The following is a 16,841-nucleotide window of genomic DNA, read 5'->3' as shown; positions in this document are numbered from 1 at the left end:
GTGTTGGGGACATGTCGTTGGCGCTCTGTTAGTGAACCAGCAACTGTAGCGAATGATCTCAGCCGCTCACGCCAGCTACTTCTCCTCGCTCGCTCTCGGCCGTTCGTTCCATCTACACGAGCTGCCGAAGCCACCAGCGCATAGCGCCAATATGCATTCAAGTAGCAAATATGCATGCATCACTAGCAGCATTCAACGGAAGCACCCTATCGATAGCACACCATCGCATCGAGAGCAAGCCTCAATTGCTGCCGCCCCCGCTAAGCGCCACCGTCCAACTCATCGTATCACCCTACAACACCATCAATGCCTCTTGTCTTGTCTCTGTTGCCTGTCTTCCCTGCCTCTATGGTCTGCCCTTGCCTGTCTTGACTGACTCTGCCGAGCCGAGTACCGTCGTGGTAACGCCCGTGTCACCTTGGCCTACTCCCTGCGCCCCTCCTTTTCCTCTCCGCGGCGCACGCCATGCGCAAGCCCACAGCGCTACCCTCCCTGCCCCTTTGTAGCTCCACAGTGCGCCCATGCCGCCTCGGTCCATGTGTGGCTTTGCCTCGCCTCGCTCCTCCTCGCACCGGCGCCCCTCCCCGTCTTCCCTGTCATGGCCACCCCAGTCCGCACTAGACCGCCATCCCTGGCACTGCCCCTCACGAGCATTTGCCTCGCATTCACCGTGCCTCCCCCCCTACAGCGCCCACTGGGGCCATGTCCTCCGGTGCCGGCCCTCCCCCGTGTGAGCGCACGTATACCCCCGGTCCTATGCTGGACCCGCTACTCCTTGGCCACCGCCGTACCAGTCCTGCCGTTGATGCTTGCTGTGGGTGCCCCACTGGTCGTGCTAGTTGTACGGTTGCCACCCATGCATGCGGACAGAGTTGTCGTGGCCCCACGCATCGTCACGCCGTCCCCGCCTGGCCGACGCCGCCCTGGCCGGCGTGCTCGCCACATCGGCTCATGTCGGTAGGCTGCCAGGGGCCAGATCGGGCCTTACCGCGGCCAGTCTGAGGCCGTGCGAGTCCCCGTGCAGCTCGTTGGCGGGTTGTCCACCGCCGCTGTGTCTTCCCCGGCCCCACAGCGTCGTTGCCGCCGCTGCCGACCGGTGCCTTCGCTCCATGCTCTATTTTTTGGGGAGAGAGAGAGAGAGCAGTTGAGAATATCGAAATAGATAATGCTTCAGGGTTTCGAATGCAAATTACGTGACTCTAATGAATAGTGCATCACAATGATTATGGATTTCGGGTTGAATAGAGAAAAACATGGGGTTCTTTCTACAAAAATACGTGTTTGTGCCTCGGCCATGCCACGTGCGCCGGCTTGCTAGGTTGTGGCCTACCTGTTGTTTGGGCCGCCCGTGCCATTGTTGCTTGCCACCTGGGCCGCCGGTCATGCGCGCCTGTGGGCTGTCCGTCGCCTGCGCGCCTGGACCGCCCGTGCGCCCGTTGGGCTGGCCTGTTGCCACCGCACTTGGGCCGCTCGCGACCACACGTGCACTCCGCCTACCTGGGCCACTCGCTAGTCCAGCCTGCTGCGTGCCTGGCCGCTCCACGCGGGCCGCGTTGGGGCTGCTGGGCTGCTTAGCGGCCGTCAGCCCTTTTCGATTTGTAGAGCAATTTCTAATTTAGCTTACAAGGTAAATTTGTAAATTTAAAATAAAATTGTGTAGGTGTTGAAAAATGATGAAACTAATTTTGTTAAGTTTCTAAAATCATGATCTATCTACTAGTATATTTTGTTCACATAGTTTGATAATATTCTTGGATGCTATATAATTAATTGAGATACTTAAAATTGTAAAAATATAAATTTGTAGGAATTATTGTGATAAATCGGTAATAGTGTTGACTCTAAAAATTTTACAGTAAATTCCTAATATTATTAGCTGCTCACTGTAATTTTTATAACTCCAGAATAATTAGTTTGCTAGATAGATAATGATGTCCTATTTCGAATAAAGGTTAAATCGATAGAATGAAATAAAGAAACAACTTGAGTTCGTATAACTAAAATAATGGTTGGGAAATGACATCTTTCTTGATGATGTTGATACATAGACTAGTATGTTAGTCATTAGAGCTAGCTTATTAGTTCGTAGTATGTACTTTGTTTTAAGAGTTGTTGTTGCCTTGTTAATTATCTGTTGCATTAATACATATCATATAGGTACGATGATGGATCAACGGATCAATTGAAGGATGATTGAGAATCCGAAGATGGTGTAATGGTATTCTCTCTAGGAGATGATGCAATAGGCTTTCTATTCAGTTGATGGTGGATGATATAAAGATGCAGATACTAACTTTTTAGTTATATTTTACCTAGACAAGCTCTGGTGCATAACCTCTACTTTTCTACACTTTAAATTATATTTATACATTAAGTTTTAAGGAGTTGAATGAAACCCACTTGCATATATAAATCTTTATCCTATGAGTCTTACTAGTATGATATGATCATGTAGATTGCTATGCTACAGGACTCCGATAGAAGTCGAGTGATTGCCTGTCACCCGCGAGAGATAGGAAATATATTACTGTATTATTATCACTTGGAAAATATAAATTATGGAAACGAAAAATGGTGACTGGGCAGGGATATGATTTGGGTATTGGTGGGTGTAAGAGGTTGTGTCCTGCGGCCAACGGGACATAGCTTGGTTACACTATTTTTCCTGTCTATGTCGATTAAGGACCAACCATTGCATAAGTCTCTAGGCAAGTTATAGATTTATTATCCCGAGCACATACTTGGGTATGGACGCATGAAAGACTTGTTACTCTCTTGTCATGAGTTCTGACTCTTTCTAGACTAACTGTCAAGGTGGTTTTTGGGTAGGAGGTCCTTGCACCGCACTGAGTCTGGGACTCAGGGGCGAGGGCTTGGAGTCTTAATTTGGACGAGGACCTAGACCCCATGACAAGAGGGTAGTGGGTTGGTCCTGCTTGTGCCTAGGGTACAAGCGAGGCGTGTGTTTTTAGGGTACCCAACTGGGAGCATTGATTCGCAAATCACCGAACGATCCGATACGGCTTGTTTGGAGTCTAGCACCGTAGTAAGAACTAAAAGATGAAAGATGGTAAAAGGAAATCTGATTGCTTACCACCTGCTTAAAAGTAGCATAGATGCTTACATAGAATAGTTAGTTAATGAACTAATGCGACTGCTAATAAAAATCGAATATAAGGATGCACACTTAGTAATGCTTCCTACAGATGCAATAAACCCACAAGCCAGATAGCCTTGCATATCCTTGGAGTCTTTTCTTTTCTCCTGTCGAGTAAGCCTTGCTGAGTACAATTGAGTACTCAGGGTTTTATATTTCCCCCTGTTGCAGGTGATAGGTGGAGGCTAGAGCTAGCCTTTGTATGTGGATTTCTCCTGGTGGGCTCAGAGAGGATTCTTTTATGCTGCGATCATAGTTTTTAATTATAACTCTCACTAAATGTTTTTATAAATAAAAGTTTTACAATCTGTTGTCATAGTTTATATATCAATGTTTCATCATGTTAGGAATAGATATTTATTTCCACTTTAACTCTGATCACATATTTATATTCTACTGTTAAATTAAATTGTTCGTAACTCTAATAACATGATTACATTCTGTTGTTATAACAATAAATATTATACTCTGATATTATATTAAAAGTGATGTAAGAAATGACAATAATGATGTAAGCTTTATTCTCTTATTTGTGATCTTGATAGAAAATATGGATTTTCAGGTTCTCCCTTGGGGTGTGCCCGACGAAACCATGTAATTTAGTGTTCTCCCTTGAGTGCTTAGTGTTTAATGGAAGACGAGCACTCCTAGGAGGCATTAGATTAGGCGGTTCTACCATAGATACATACCAGAACTATACAAGTGAGCACATGAACAACTCTCATACCACAAGTAGGAAAACATGAATATACAAGGTATGAATGTATATGATAGCTCACAGAGTGTGTAGATGCCACAATAAAGCACATGCCTATTGGAGGCCATCACAATGGGTGTAGAGAACATCAAGTCTTGATCACACCATACAAAGGATCAAGTTCCACCACGCGCATGTTCTCCACCACACGTCCTCATACCTACACATGAGAGGACAAAGAAAACCAAGTCTTGGATCCCGAAGGGTTAGCAAGCATATACTTGGGAACCCAAGACTTGGTCACATGCATAAACGGAGCACTCAAATTATCATGTGGGTTAGTATGATGCGAATGTTGGTTCAAATGCATTTTTGAAACATCCTTGGAACCATTTCTCAAAAGGACAACTCAAGAGGAAGAATGAGTGGCACCATGAGCAAAGAGGCAAACATCACCCAAGGTCTTATGAGAAGAACCAATAGAAGCATCATGAAAAGCATGTCGTGGACCAACACAAGAAGCACTAGAAGCATGTCCACGATCATGACCTAGCCCACTAGAGAAGGAGTCATAAAATCCATCAGTGAAATGAGGCTTCTTTCTAGGCTCACAAGAGTTCATGTCATGAGAAGGGCAATGAACTATCAAAGGCCTAGAAGAATGAGCTCGCCACATGTGTTTGGCACGCCAATAGCAAAAGCTCTCTTGATGCCCATCTTTCTCACAAAAAGTGCAATGGTACAAAAGCCTATTGGAAGGCGCACCATTCTCCATCAAGTGAGAAGTCCATTGGTACTTAGAACAAGAAGCATGATAACTTGGTGCCAACGCTAGGAGCACACATGCCATGGGAGAGGCCACGTGGCTTCCTAAAAGCCTTAACTCAAACACGTCACTCGTGTTTGACACGGCGAAAGCAGAAATCGAATGAATGTCCATCTTTCTCGCAAAAGGTGCAATGGAAGGTTGGTTTGGGAACTTGGGTCCCAAAAATGCAAGAAGCACCCTTGTCATGGGAAATCCCTTGGACATTACCCGAAGAAGCATCATGCTTAGGACTAGCTATGGAAGAGCAATCCAAAGCCTCAACACAAGTGCCATCATCCAAAGACTCACGTGCAGCACAAGAACTCAACTCCGGTTGCAAAGAAGCAATCTTAGAAACAACAACATCAGAGTTGCAAGAATCACATGAATCCAAAGACTTAGCACAAAAACTCTTGCATCTTTTAGCCAAAACCTCATTTTCAAACTTAAGGCGATCACAAGTACCACAAGGAGCATTTTTCAAGTTTTCCATCTCCTTCCCAATGCACTCGGCATAAGTGGTACACAAGAGTTCATTCTCTTTCTCAAGGTTGGCACTCATCTCATTGTGCTTAACCAAATTGGCGCTCATATCATCGCGCACTTGTTTCAAAGCCAAAACTTCATTTTCCAATTCAATGCATGATGTGCAAATGAGACCAGTGGAAGAAACATCATCATTCGCATCAAGCAAAGCATCATGATTATCACAAGAAGTAAGGCAAGCACCATCAATCACATTCAAAGAGCACAAGTCACAAGGCCTAGAACTTATCTCATCAATTTAAGCTCTAGCATGCTCAAGTTCTTCTACACATATGGTGTGAGTCAGTTTTAGTTCATTAATTTTAGCAAGCAAAGACTCATAAGAAGCACATGGTAAAGAAGCATTTGACTTTAGCAAAGCAATTTCATCTTTAGCCTTATCAAGATCCTTATGCAAGTCAACTCATACAAGACATGGCATAGAAGCATTGGATTTTAACATCTCATTTTTTAGATTTTAAGCGTGCAAAAGAAAAGCTCAAATCATCATTCTTTCTATGCATGCCATCACAAGAAGTGCATGGAATTAAAGCACAAGACTTCCAATGAGAAAGGCCACATTTTAACCTAGCAATAGAGCATTCCAACTTCTCAATCTTTCTACGCAAAGCAACATAAAGCTCATCATCTCTAGCAATTTTCTCAACACATGCATCAAATCGGTTGGATAAGCATACAACACTACCGACAATTGTACCTTTCTTGGCCTTGCCAAGCTCACGTAGAAGGTCCTCCACTGATAGCTCATCATCATCTAGGAGGTCCTACAAAGCATCCACCTCACGTTCCTTTTCAAGCGCCGCACTCCGCCTTCTCTGGACGAGGTCATCCTCAATTGCAGGTCCATCATTCAAACCTGAGGACAAAGACACATAAGAAGAAGAGCTTGGTGCTATTTCTCAAAGCACCATTAGTGTCAGTGAAAGAAATCTCAAAACTCGACAATAAAAGTCGGAAGTAAATTCGCCCTAAAAAGGTCACCTTCGTGGATCACGGACCAATTAAGGTGGAATGATCCTTAACCGGCTCTGATACCAATTGAAGGGACAAGTTTTGCTCATTTCAAATGACCCTGTTTTGGCTTTTTTGGCTTTTGGTCATTTGGGTGAGTTCTCTTTTCCCTTCTTCTTTTTCTTTTGCTCAAGTTGTTCATGTGTTGGTGTTGACAATGCACTCATCAAGGGAGAGATTGCAAACACAAGATTGATATGTGCCCTTATAGTTCGTTTTGTGATGAGTGATTGTCAATGTGATCCATGACCTAGGTTGAGTTTGTGAGCTAACCATGGCATGGGATCTGCATCCTTGGAGCAATTGAGCTTTAGTTTTTTCAATTATTATGATGGAACAAATAATTAAGCTTAACACTTAATAATCTTCTTGTAGTTTTAACCTGTATACTCTCTGAGCAAGAAGAAACATTGCCACCTAAACCCCACATTAACTTCATTTGTTGGCCTGATACAAACCACATTTTTCATGCGCCTTTTTTTTAGCTTATGGAGACTTCATACTCTATTTCATCACTACATGCAGTTTAGCAAAAACATATACATGGATGATCACAGAAAGTATGATAAAAAGGGGCGTACCCAGTGCAGAGAGCTCCCGCTCTGTGCGGGGTCTGGGGAAGGGTGTCAGTGGCAATCCTTACCCTCCCCTGTGCAATGCGAGGAGACCGCGACTCGAACCCGGGACCTTCCGGTCACAGGCGGTAAGACTCTACCGCTTGCACCAGGCCCACCCTTCTTACAGAAAGTATGATACAGGCAATTTTTTTCCACTTCTTGGAAACATCTCACTAAAAAGTTCAAATAAGCACATATTTCATGCATTTTTATCATGTGAACAGTGAACAGGATTTCTGCAAATTTATCTAGATTCACATGCTAAAAGGACTAAAAAGCTATGGTTTGATTCGTTTGTCCTTCATCATGGAATGAGAAAAATTAAGCTCAAATGGCAAACTGGCATGAAGTCATGATCAAGGAACCGTGAGTGTTAGGTTAAAAAAAATTTGCAGTTATAACAAGAAAGTAGGGAGAGAAAGAGAAGCACATGCCTCAGATTTCTGCAGCAGACATCATGATAGATTTTTCTCTCCGCTCATAATACTGCTTGCCTTCCTTGACTATCTAATTGGATGCATTATTAATATAGACCTGCTTAGCAAGCTCAACTGACAAAGTCCAGTAACTTCAGAACATTGATCATGAGGTTATAGTTTCAGTAACTGTTACTCCTAAGATCTCTTGCATGCCCCAGAACATCTCTGTTCCATACTTCCATAGTTCCATTGGTTCTTGTTCAGTTGGAAAATGGCATAAAAATTATCATCAAGAGCAGATGAATGCTGAATGTTCTTGTATCGCTTAGTGCTGCATCTCTAATAGTCTTTCTGTTAGATTGATTTTGTTGAACAAAAGAGCGCAAATACTGGACAAAGAAATCAAATGCTCAAGCATAGACAGGTCTCATTCTCTTCTTTATTCTGCAGCTGACCATGGATGCTGAATTTCTGTTACAAATGTTATCCAGAAAACTACCATCCATTCAATCGAAGGACACAAGTTGAGGAAAGGTGGATTCAAGCTTCATGCTTAAAAGCAACAAGTTAGGGCTTGCATACAAAAGAATAGATGTTTTTTTTATCTTCTCTTAACCTTAGCCCCTCCTACCTAATACATGTATGCATAAAATTTTAAGAGATGGCTTAGAGAAACTCCACGTGCTCAGGATGGGTAGGGGGGGCTGAAGCCCCCCTAGCCCCACCGCTGGATCCGTCCATGCTTAAAAGAGCAAAAATCCTTTCTCTCCAAGCAGCCATGCTTCAATCAATGCAGTATATGACAATTTTACATCCTCTACCAATAATCCCCACATGAACAAACTCCTTCTACTATATGATGGATCCTATTGGTGTCTTTGAGGATAATCTCTCTACTGGTGATTACCGAAATCAGCTTTGCAGCAAGATGGCAGTCACTACAGGTTCTGAGATTCATAGTCACCCTGATAATTGTCCCTGGACTAGTGTTCAAAAGGAGAAATGCAATCGCCAATTTCTCGCTGTGAACAGAAAGATGACCCTCCTTGTCTTCTTCTTCAACATCATGGAGTGTAGCCTCTACCTCTGGGTTATAACCCATTCTCCTTATTTTGCCCAGTAGCTCATCCAGTTTCTGATAGATAATTTCAGATTGTGGGTGACATCTATCACCAATATGAAATGTGTGAACCCGATCCCCTAGCTCGACAATGCTAGTACCAGGAAATTTCTTGATACCCTTATCCACCATGACACTTCTCACCGAGGTAACATCTGCCCATCTCCCAGCCCTAGCATACATATTAGATAACAGAACATAGTATCCTGTTTGTTCAGGTACCAATCTGAACAGATTGTCTGCTGCCACGAGTCCAATGTCCATATTAGAGTGAATTCGACAAGCTTGTAATAAGGCTCCCCAGACTCTTTCATTTGGCTCGACCAGCATTGTTGTGATGAAATCATACGCCTCGCTTATACATCCAGCACGGCCGAGAAGGTACACCATGCAAGTATAGTGCTCTGCTTTTGGAGTGATATGATACCTGGAAGTCATGGAATCAAAGTAGCATTTTCCATCATCCAAAAGGCCAGCATGGCTGCATGCTGCCAGAACAGCAACAAAGGCAATAGAGTCTGGTTCCAGCCCCTGTCCTAGCATCTTCTCAAAAAGATCAACAGCCTCTCTTCCACGACCATGCTTTCCATAAGCAGATATGATTGAAGTCCATGATATCACATCCCGTGCACTCATGGAATCAAAGACCTCCCTAGCATCCTTCAAACATCCACAGCTTGCATACATGTCCATGAGAGCATTTTCAAGCAACAAGTTAGGGCACATATTTTTCCTCTTGATAATCTCATGGATCCGTTTTCCCAATTGAAAATGCTGAGAGCTCCCCACATGGAGGAAGAACAGTTGCCAGAGTCACTGAATCTGGCTCAACCTCGTCCTTTTCCATCAGCATGAACAGTTCAACTGCCTTAACATGATATCCATTGTTAGCATACACAGCGAGCATAGCATTCCAAGAGATAAGTTCCTTAAACTGCATGTGGTCAAACACACCCCTCACAAACGCAATGTCATCTGACTTGGCATTCCCCATAGCCGGCAAGATGCCTGCCATGGTGCCAGCATCCGGCATTGAACCCTGCAGCACCACAAACTGCTTGAAAAGCACAATAGCACGGTCGAACAGAGCCGCGCGCGCGAACCCGGCGATCATGGCGTTCCAGGAGACGACATCCCGGTGCTGCATTCCGTCGAACACCCTGTACGCGTCTTCCGGGCGGCCGCACCGCGCGTACATGCTGATCGCGGAGTACGCCACGTAGACGTTCGCGTCGAGGCGGAGCTTGGCGACGGCGGAGTGGATTTGGAGGCCGAGGAGGAGATCGTTCGACGCCGCGCACGACTTGAGCGCGAGCGGGTAGGTGTAGTGGTCGGGGAAGCAGGCGGGGCCCCGTGGCCGCATGGAGGCGAAGAGGACGAGCGCATCGCGGTGGAGGGAGGCGGCGGTGAGCGCGCGAATGAGTACGTTGAAGCAGACGGTGGTGGTCCTGCTGCTGCCGTCGGGGGAGGAGGACGACGACTCGAGCACGGCGTGTGCCAAGGGGAGCGCGGAGCAGGCGGCGTAGGCTTGGATGAGCTTGACGCTAGCGTGTGCGGCGGATGGGTGGGAAGGGTGGAGCAGCACGAGGAGGCGCGCGTGTGCGGCGTGCAGGGATGGGAAGTGGGCGGGTGCGCGGCAGGCGGCCACGAGGCGGAGGAGGGACTCGCCGGACGTGGGCAGGAGGCTCCGCGATGCGTGCATCGGATCTGGTGCATTCCATGAGCTCACAATAAAACATGGTTGACAAAAAAAAAAACAGCTACAATATACAATATTTTTCTCACATATTAAAACAGCTTCAGTCGGCTTTAATACCAACCGAACAGGGCTTAAGAAATTGTCGTGCCACAAACCAAACGTATGAATTTTACACGTATGTAGAACATCACTGCACAACAAAATGAACACAGCCCATAAACGAAGGAAAGAAGAGAACAAAATCTCATGACACCAGTCACAAACTCACAAGATCTAGCTTCCTAGCTCCTATTGCCAACAGCAACAGATTAAATTACAGGCATAATGGAACTGTCGACCAGGCCAGCTCACTTCTTCTTTTGCCTCGCAATTGATTCTTTAGCTACAGTGTGCGCTGCTTGGCTGACAAAAGATGACTTCTTCAAATTACCCTTAGGGTCGAGTGCTTTCCTAATCTTGAATACAGCCCACGCAGCTCCGAGAGCATTCCCTGTAGCGTGGAGGTAATCGTGTGTGGCTTCCCCTGCTTGCTCACCGTATCTGCATCAATCGAACCATTAGCCTCTTCTAGTATCAACCATATGGTTCACTGGAAGTTAGTTTTTCATTGACTAATAGCCAGGTGACAACCAGACAAGAGCCATTTCTACGCAAAAATGGTTGCAAAATCATGTTATGAAACAAAGGTTTCCTAAAGAAACAGAAGGAACATTCCCGGCATGTCGTTATCTCGTAAGAGCAGTACTTCCTAGTTCATTGCCATTTTTCTAAAAGAACAAATTTTCTTGGATCTCTTGTAGTTCTAATCTCTGCTGATTATTGAGATTCTTATTATTTGAATTTGATCTAAAAAACTGTCCTGTTTCATTCTTATATGATACACCATATGGACTCTGCTGCTAAAATGTCAATGTTTGTAGAAGATGGCATGGAGAGTTTCCCAACCAAAAAAATAGAGTTACATTTACATAGTTTGGAAAAATGGAGGACTCCTAACCAAAAACTTGTTACTGCAGATCCCCAAAAATAATACAAAGTAGATGATTCAGCGAAGTATCCATTGCATTGTATGTTACCTATGTGTTACAACAGAAGTTGTCACAACTGATGATGTCTGCATCACATTCTTGCCAGACACTTCTACAGCATCCCATACTTTCCCTGTAATATCATTGAATAAGGGGTAAATCAACCGATCAATCAATCATACATAACATGCAATGCAGACATGCTGCAAAAGTTAAACATTGTGAAGTGGGTAGAATCTGAAGCCATATTATGAAGTCAATTATATCTGCTAGTTTTACAAACCTATCATATAGATTCAATCACCCTAGAAACATATATAAACTAGCCCAAATGAACCTATATTTCTCAAGCAAATCATTAAGAACTGTAAAGCAGACATACCAAATCCATCAAGTGAAGCAAGAATAACTTCGCCAGGCATTAACTTGAAAAACTTTTGTGCTGGTTTGGATTTCAACACGGTGCTTGTGACAAAGCCAGTGACCTTCAGAACACCAGACAGGATTGAGTTTGCCACCCTGTTGGACATCTTTGTAACCCGCCTAGCCCTAAGTAAAAAGACAGAAAACCATAAGCAGCAGGAAGAGGGACACAGATTATCATACATTAATTTGATAGCAATGGGCGCCACCCAACCGAAAGGGGATATGAATAACAGTTTGTGCTGTAAAACTTCTACGTACGCATGGTTGATAACAAGTGGCATACTTGACTAAACAGATTGGTGATCTAGCACACTAGTTCCCAGACACACAGGAGAACTGCATAATATAGATTCTAGAACACTAGATAGATGATCCCAAAAAAAAGAACCCTGATTTGCATCTCTCTCACAAATCTTTGCTAACATTTTTCATTACCATCATAAGGTAACATCACTACATCAGTCAGGAAAATATCAGTGGCAGTCATTATCAAGAGATGCAAGGTGCCTTCATAACAGGATGCAAATATAAATGTACATAAATACATACTAGATGGCGACTGTAAAGCAGGCAATGGCTAAGTGCAGGGTCAATTTCGCACCAATCAACTAATACAGATGGATGGCAACACTCCGAAGGAATAATTGACATGATCATACATGAATGGGACATTTGCTTTGCATTCAGAAAAAAAAACACCATGGTTGCTCAAGCAAAAGATCCCTTGCTCTAATAAATAAACATCTATCAAAACCTGAAGTCCAAAGGGAGTTCCAATTAAGAAACATTTACTAGGTGCAAAGGGAGTTCCAATTAAGAAACATTTGCTACTTCCGCTTTCTGGTGCAAGCTCGTGGGAACAAGCTAGGGTTGCTAGAACGAAGTTGTGAAAATTAGAAGGGGATGCATCAAAGGTCTTTAAGGAAAAGGTCATTGAAGAGGGCCCTTGGAATGATGAAGGCGATGCAAACGGCATGTGGGAGAAGATGGCAACGTGCGTTCGGAAGGTTGCTTCAGAGGTGCTTGGAGTGACCAAAGGGAGCGGATGTGACTCGAAAGACATTTGGTGGTGGAATGAAGATGTGTAAAAGGCTATTAAGGAAAAGAAGGAGTGCTATAAGCGTTTGTATTATGACAGGTGTGCAAACAACATAGAGAAGTACAAGGTGGCAAAGAAGACTGCAAAACGAGCGGTGAGGCAAAGGGGCGGGCCTATGAGGACCTTTACCGACGTTTGAGTACGAAGGAAGGAGAGAAGGACATTTATAGGATGGCTAGGGCTCACGATAGGAAGACAAGTGACTTCAACCAAGTCAAGTGCATAAAGGATGAGAGGGAGCAGCTCTTGGTGAAGGAGGATGAGATCAGACATAGATGGCAAGAGTATTTTGATAAATTGTTCAATGGTGAGAACGAGAATACCAACGTTCAGCTGGACTACTCGTTTGATGACACTAACAGGCGCTTTGTGCGGAGGATTCAAGAATCGGAGGTCAGAGAAACCTTAAAAAGGATGAAAGGGGGCAAAAGTGATGGGCCCTGATTGTATCCCAATCAAAGTGTGGAGATATCTCAAGGATATAGCTATAGTATGGCTAACCAAGATGTTCAACAATATCTTTCGATTGAACAAGATGTCTGAGGAGTGAAGAAGAAGCATATTGGTACCAATCTACAAGAACAAGGGAGATATCCAAAGTTGTACTAATTATCGAGGAATTAAGTTGATGAGCCACACTATGAAGTTATAGGAGAGAGTCATCGAGCAGCGTCTACGAGAAATGACGCAGATATCAACAAACCAATTTGGTTTCATGCCCGGAAGGTCAACCACAGAAGCAATCTTCTTAATAAGGCCCCGTTTGGCCGGGCTCCGGCGGCTCCGGCTCCCGCACTGTTCACCTATCGGCTCGTGGGCGTCCGACAGGACGCTACACTATTCACCGAAACCGTTTTTCTCTTTCCTCCTTTCCTCTCTCACTGACACCACCGGAGCCGGAGAAGCTCGTTTTTCTGGCTCCCGTGGCTCCGGCTCCCGTTGGCACCTATCGGCTCATGGGCGGCCGACAGAACGCTACAGTGCAGGAGCCGGAGCCCGCGGGAGCCCGGCCAAACGGACCCTAAGACATGTTAAGGAGCGGTTTAGAGAACAGAAGAAGGACCTCCACTTAGTTTTCATTGACTTGGAGAAGGCTTATGACAAGATGCCAAGAAATGTTATGTGGTGGTCTTTGGACAAACATAAAGTCCCATCAAAGTACGTGACCCTCATCAAGGACATGTATAACAACGTTGTGACTAGTGTTCGAACAAACGATGGTAACATAAATTACTTCCCGATTAAAATTGGACTTCATCAAGGGTGTCTTAAGCCCGTATCTCTTTGCCTTGGTAATGGATGAGGTTATCAGAAACATACAAGGGGATATCCCTTGGTGTATGTTGTTCGCTGATGATGTAGTGTTAGTGGACGAAAGCCAGACGTGAGTAAATAGGAAACTAGAGTTATGGGGGCAGACAGTTTAGTCGAAAGGTTTTAGATTGAGCAGAACTAAAACCGAATACATGAGATACGACTTTGGCGGAGTTGTACAGGAGGAGAAAGATGTGAGTTTGGAAGGTCAAATAGTGCATAAGAAGAATACATTTCGGTATCTGGAATCGATGCTATAGAGGGATGGAGATATTGATGCGGACGTTAGCCATAGAATCAAAGCAGGGTGGATCAAGTGGCGACAAGCTTCTGGCATTCTCTGTGATAAGAGGGTACCACAAAAGCTAAAAGACAAGTTCTATAGAACGGCGATTAGACCGGCTATGTTGTATGGAGCAGAATGTTGGCCTACAAAGATTCGACATGTTCAACAACTGAGTGTTGCAGAAATGCGTATGTTGCAATGGATTTGTGGTCACACAAGAATGGACCGCGTTCGGAACGATGATATACGTGATCGACTAGAGGTAGCACTAATTGAAGAAAAGCTTGTCTAACATCGGTTGAAGTGGTTTGGCCATGTCCAAAGGAGACCTCCAGAGACACCAGTGCATTGTGGAGTCCTAAGCCAAGCTAATAATATGAGGAGAGGTAGAGAAAGACCGAAATTGACATGAGGGAGACAATAAAAAGAGATTTGAAAGTTTGTGATATACCTAGAGATCTATGTTTGAATAGGAGTACTTGGAAAGCAGCTATTGAAGTGCCTGAACCGTGACTTGGGGCTCTGGGTGGGTTTCAACTCTAGCCTACTCCAACTTGCTTGAGACTGAAAGGCTATGCTGATGCTGCCGCCGCTGCCGCTGCTGCTATGTAAGAGCTATCTGTAAGTTGTCTGATTCTACGAGCTACCACAACATACAAGATTAATAGCACGGCAATTAACTCCTATCTATGATTAGTATATAAATACTGCAATCCAACAGGAACGATCACATTCTAAATTAACTGGGTAATTCGCAATAAATATATTTCCTATCCATCTGTAAATCATCTAATTTTTGGAGCAACCGACCCATAACGAAATTAGCATTTACAGTAGCAATAATAAATGCGAGTAGTAGTAGATGTAGCACGGCAATTAACTCCTATCTATGATTAGTATATACTAAAATACTGCAATCCAACAGGAACGATCACATTCTAAATTAACCGGGTAATTCGCGATAAATATATTTCCTATCCATCTGTAAATCATCTAATTTTTGGAGCAACCGACCCATAACGAAATTAACAGTTACAGTAGCAATAATAAATGCGAGTAGTAGTAGATGTTCAATTGTTCACCATCCTACCTCTTCATCCTTCTGAGAGTGCTGGGCTTCACCTGCGTCGGCTTCGCGCTGGGCCCCACGCTCTTCTTCGCCACCTCTTCCCCACGCCGCAGTCCCTCCGCCGTGATGTCGCCGCACCAGATGATGCCCCTCACTAGCTGCCCCGAGCCCCGCGCGATCAGCCGCGCCACCGACGAGCTGTAATCGTCGACGTTCGGCGCGATTGTCGTCCAGAACGCCGCAGACTTCTCCTCAACGATCTCCTTCTTATCCCCGACAGCTTCCTCCGGAGTGATCTCGGCCACGGCCCTCGCGTCCATGACCCCCGACTTCTCCTTCGCCGCCGCCTCCACCTGCTTCACCGAGAAGGTGGTGTACTCCTCGAGGACCCTGTCCAGCTCCTCCAATACTTTCTCCTGCCCCTTCCCAACGACCGTGAGGCCGTAGCTCAGCGCCGCCTCCGCGTCCGCCTCGGCATCCTCCGCGTCATCCTTGTCGTCCGGGTGGTCCGTGTGCGGGACATGGAGCGAGAAGAAGTAGTGCGCGGGGTCGAGCTTGACCGCGGCGACATCGCGGGTGAGTGGCCACTGGACGGGCTCCTGCTCGGCGCCACCGTCAGACCGCCCGCTGCTAAACAGGCGGAAGAGGCCGCGGCGGTGGTGGGGCTTCTTGGGGATCAGGCTCGCGAGGACGGCGACGGAGTGGTCCCCCTGGCGGAGGCGCACGATGGAGAGCGTGCCAGCGCCGAGGTCGAGGCTGCGGTCGGGGTCGACGAGGTGGAGCTGCGCGCCGGGGACGGCGACTATGGTCTCCTCTGTGGTCTGCGGCGGCGGCGCGGCGTCCTCTTCGGCCGTCTCGGGGAAAAGGTTCTCCGCGAGCTCGTTGGGGTCGACGGTGGGGTAGAGGGAGCTGCCCGTGGCGGTGCCGGCGCCGGTGGAGGTGGTGGGCGCGGAGAAGAAGGGGGTGTTGAGATCAGGGTGGGACTGGTCCACATCCGGGTAGAGGCTCTGCTTGGCATTCGAGGAAGCGGAAGCCATGGTTGCGTTGCGTAGCTGGTCGGTTGCGCTAGCTTGCTCTTCTCCGGGGATCGAATCGAGCGAGGGGAAGTGGGGAAGCGGAAACGGGACGGGTGGGATTTTATAATACGGAAAGAGCGAAGTGGTGAATGCGACGGTTGATTGGCTGTGGGCTGTGGCCCTCAGGGACGCGACGCGGAGATCTTCTGCCCATCAGCTGGGGTGGTGCCGCGAACCTGCGACGGTTGCTCAAACCGAAGCACACGCGGCTGACGTTCGCCGCGGGCACAGATGTGGATGCGGAGATGGCGGTGGCAGCGGATCCCCGCGAGCCGATAAGACGAGAAGACTTTGGAAGAAAGGAAGCGGGGGAACGACGCGTAGACGTCGCGGCGAAAGGCCTGGGCGCCCGGCGGGGGCGGGACAACTCAACGGACACGGAGGCGCAAGCAGAAACGAGGAGGAATCTGACTCAAGCCGGAGACGAGGTAAATAATCCTTTACGGTCTTTCGAACAGTCTGCTTGTCC

General features: G+C 46.1%; 2 protein-coding genes across 2 annotated transcripts; both read right to left on the bottom strand.

Annotated features, from left to right (window-relative positions):
- Window positions 1-7,674: 7,674 nt before the first annotated feature.
- LOC136548370 (putative pentatricopeptide repeat-containing protein At3g49142) lies at window positions 7,675-10,110 on the bottom strand. The gene is given in 2 exon segments (XM_066539930.1): window positions 7,675-9,137; window positions 9,139-10,110. Coding segments are annotated over 2 exon segments (2,004 nt in total). The 5' UTR covers window positions 10,078-10,110; the 3' UTR covers window positions 7,675-8,072.
- Window positions 10,111-10,141: 31 nt separating this feature from the next.
- LOC136548380 (protein EARLY-RESPONSIVE TO DEHYDRATION 7, chloroplastic-like) lies at window positions 10,142-16,415 on the bottom strand. Its single transcript, XM_066539935.1, has 4 exons — window positions 15,318-16,415; window positions 11,485-11,651; window positions 11,151-11,235; window positions 10,142-10,614 (listed from the first exon to the last, which is right to left on the bottom strand). Exons 1-4 carry the CDS (start codon window positions 16,331-16,333, stop codon window positions 10,422-10,424), a joined length of 1,461 nt encoding a protein of 486 aa, XP_066396032.1. The 5' UTR covers window positions 16,334-16,415; the 3' UTR covers window positions 10,142-10,421.
- Between the last annotated feature and the right edge of the window lie 426 nt (window positions 16,416-16,841).

This window comes from Miscanthus floridulus, chromosome 1, assembly GCF_019320115.1.
Source record: "Miscanthus floridulus cultivar M001 chromosome 1, ASM1932011v1, whole genome shotgun sequence".
Classification (NCBI taxonomy): Eukaryota; Viridiplantae; Streptophyta; class Magnoliopsida; order Poales; family Poaceae; genus Miscanthus; species Miscanthus floridulus.
The sequence above is the reverse complement of the archived record's forward strand: the minus strand, read 5'-3'. Positions and strand labels throughout refer to the sequence as shown.

What these genes read in the sequence shown, in the direction of transcription:
- LOC136548380 (XM_066539935.1), bottom strand. Translation starts at nt 16,333, where the DNA reads ATGGCTTCCGCTTCCTCGAATGCCAAGCAGAGCCTCTACCCGGATGTG. An exon ending in TGCTTCACTTGATGGATTTG is followed by an intron (nt 11,236 to 11,484) that starts GTATGTCTGCTT and finishes ATGATATTACAG; the next exon opens with GGAAAGTATGGGATGCTGTA. An exon ending in ACTTCTGTTGTAACACATAG is followed by an intron (nt 10,615 to 11,150) that starts GTAACATACAAT and finishes CGATTGATGCAG; the next exon opens with ATACGGTGAGCAAGCAGGGG.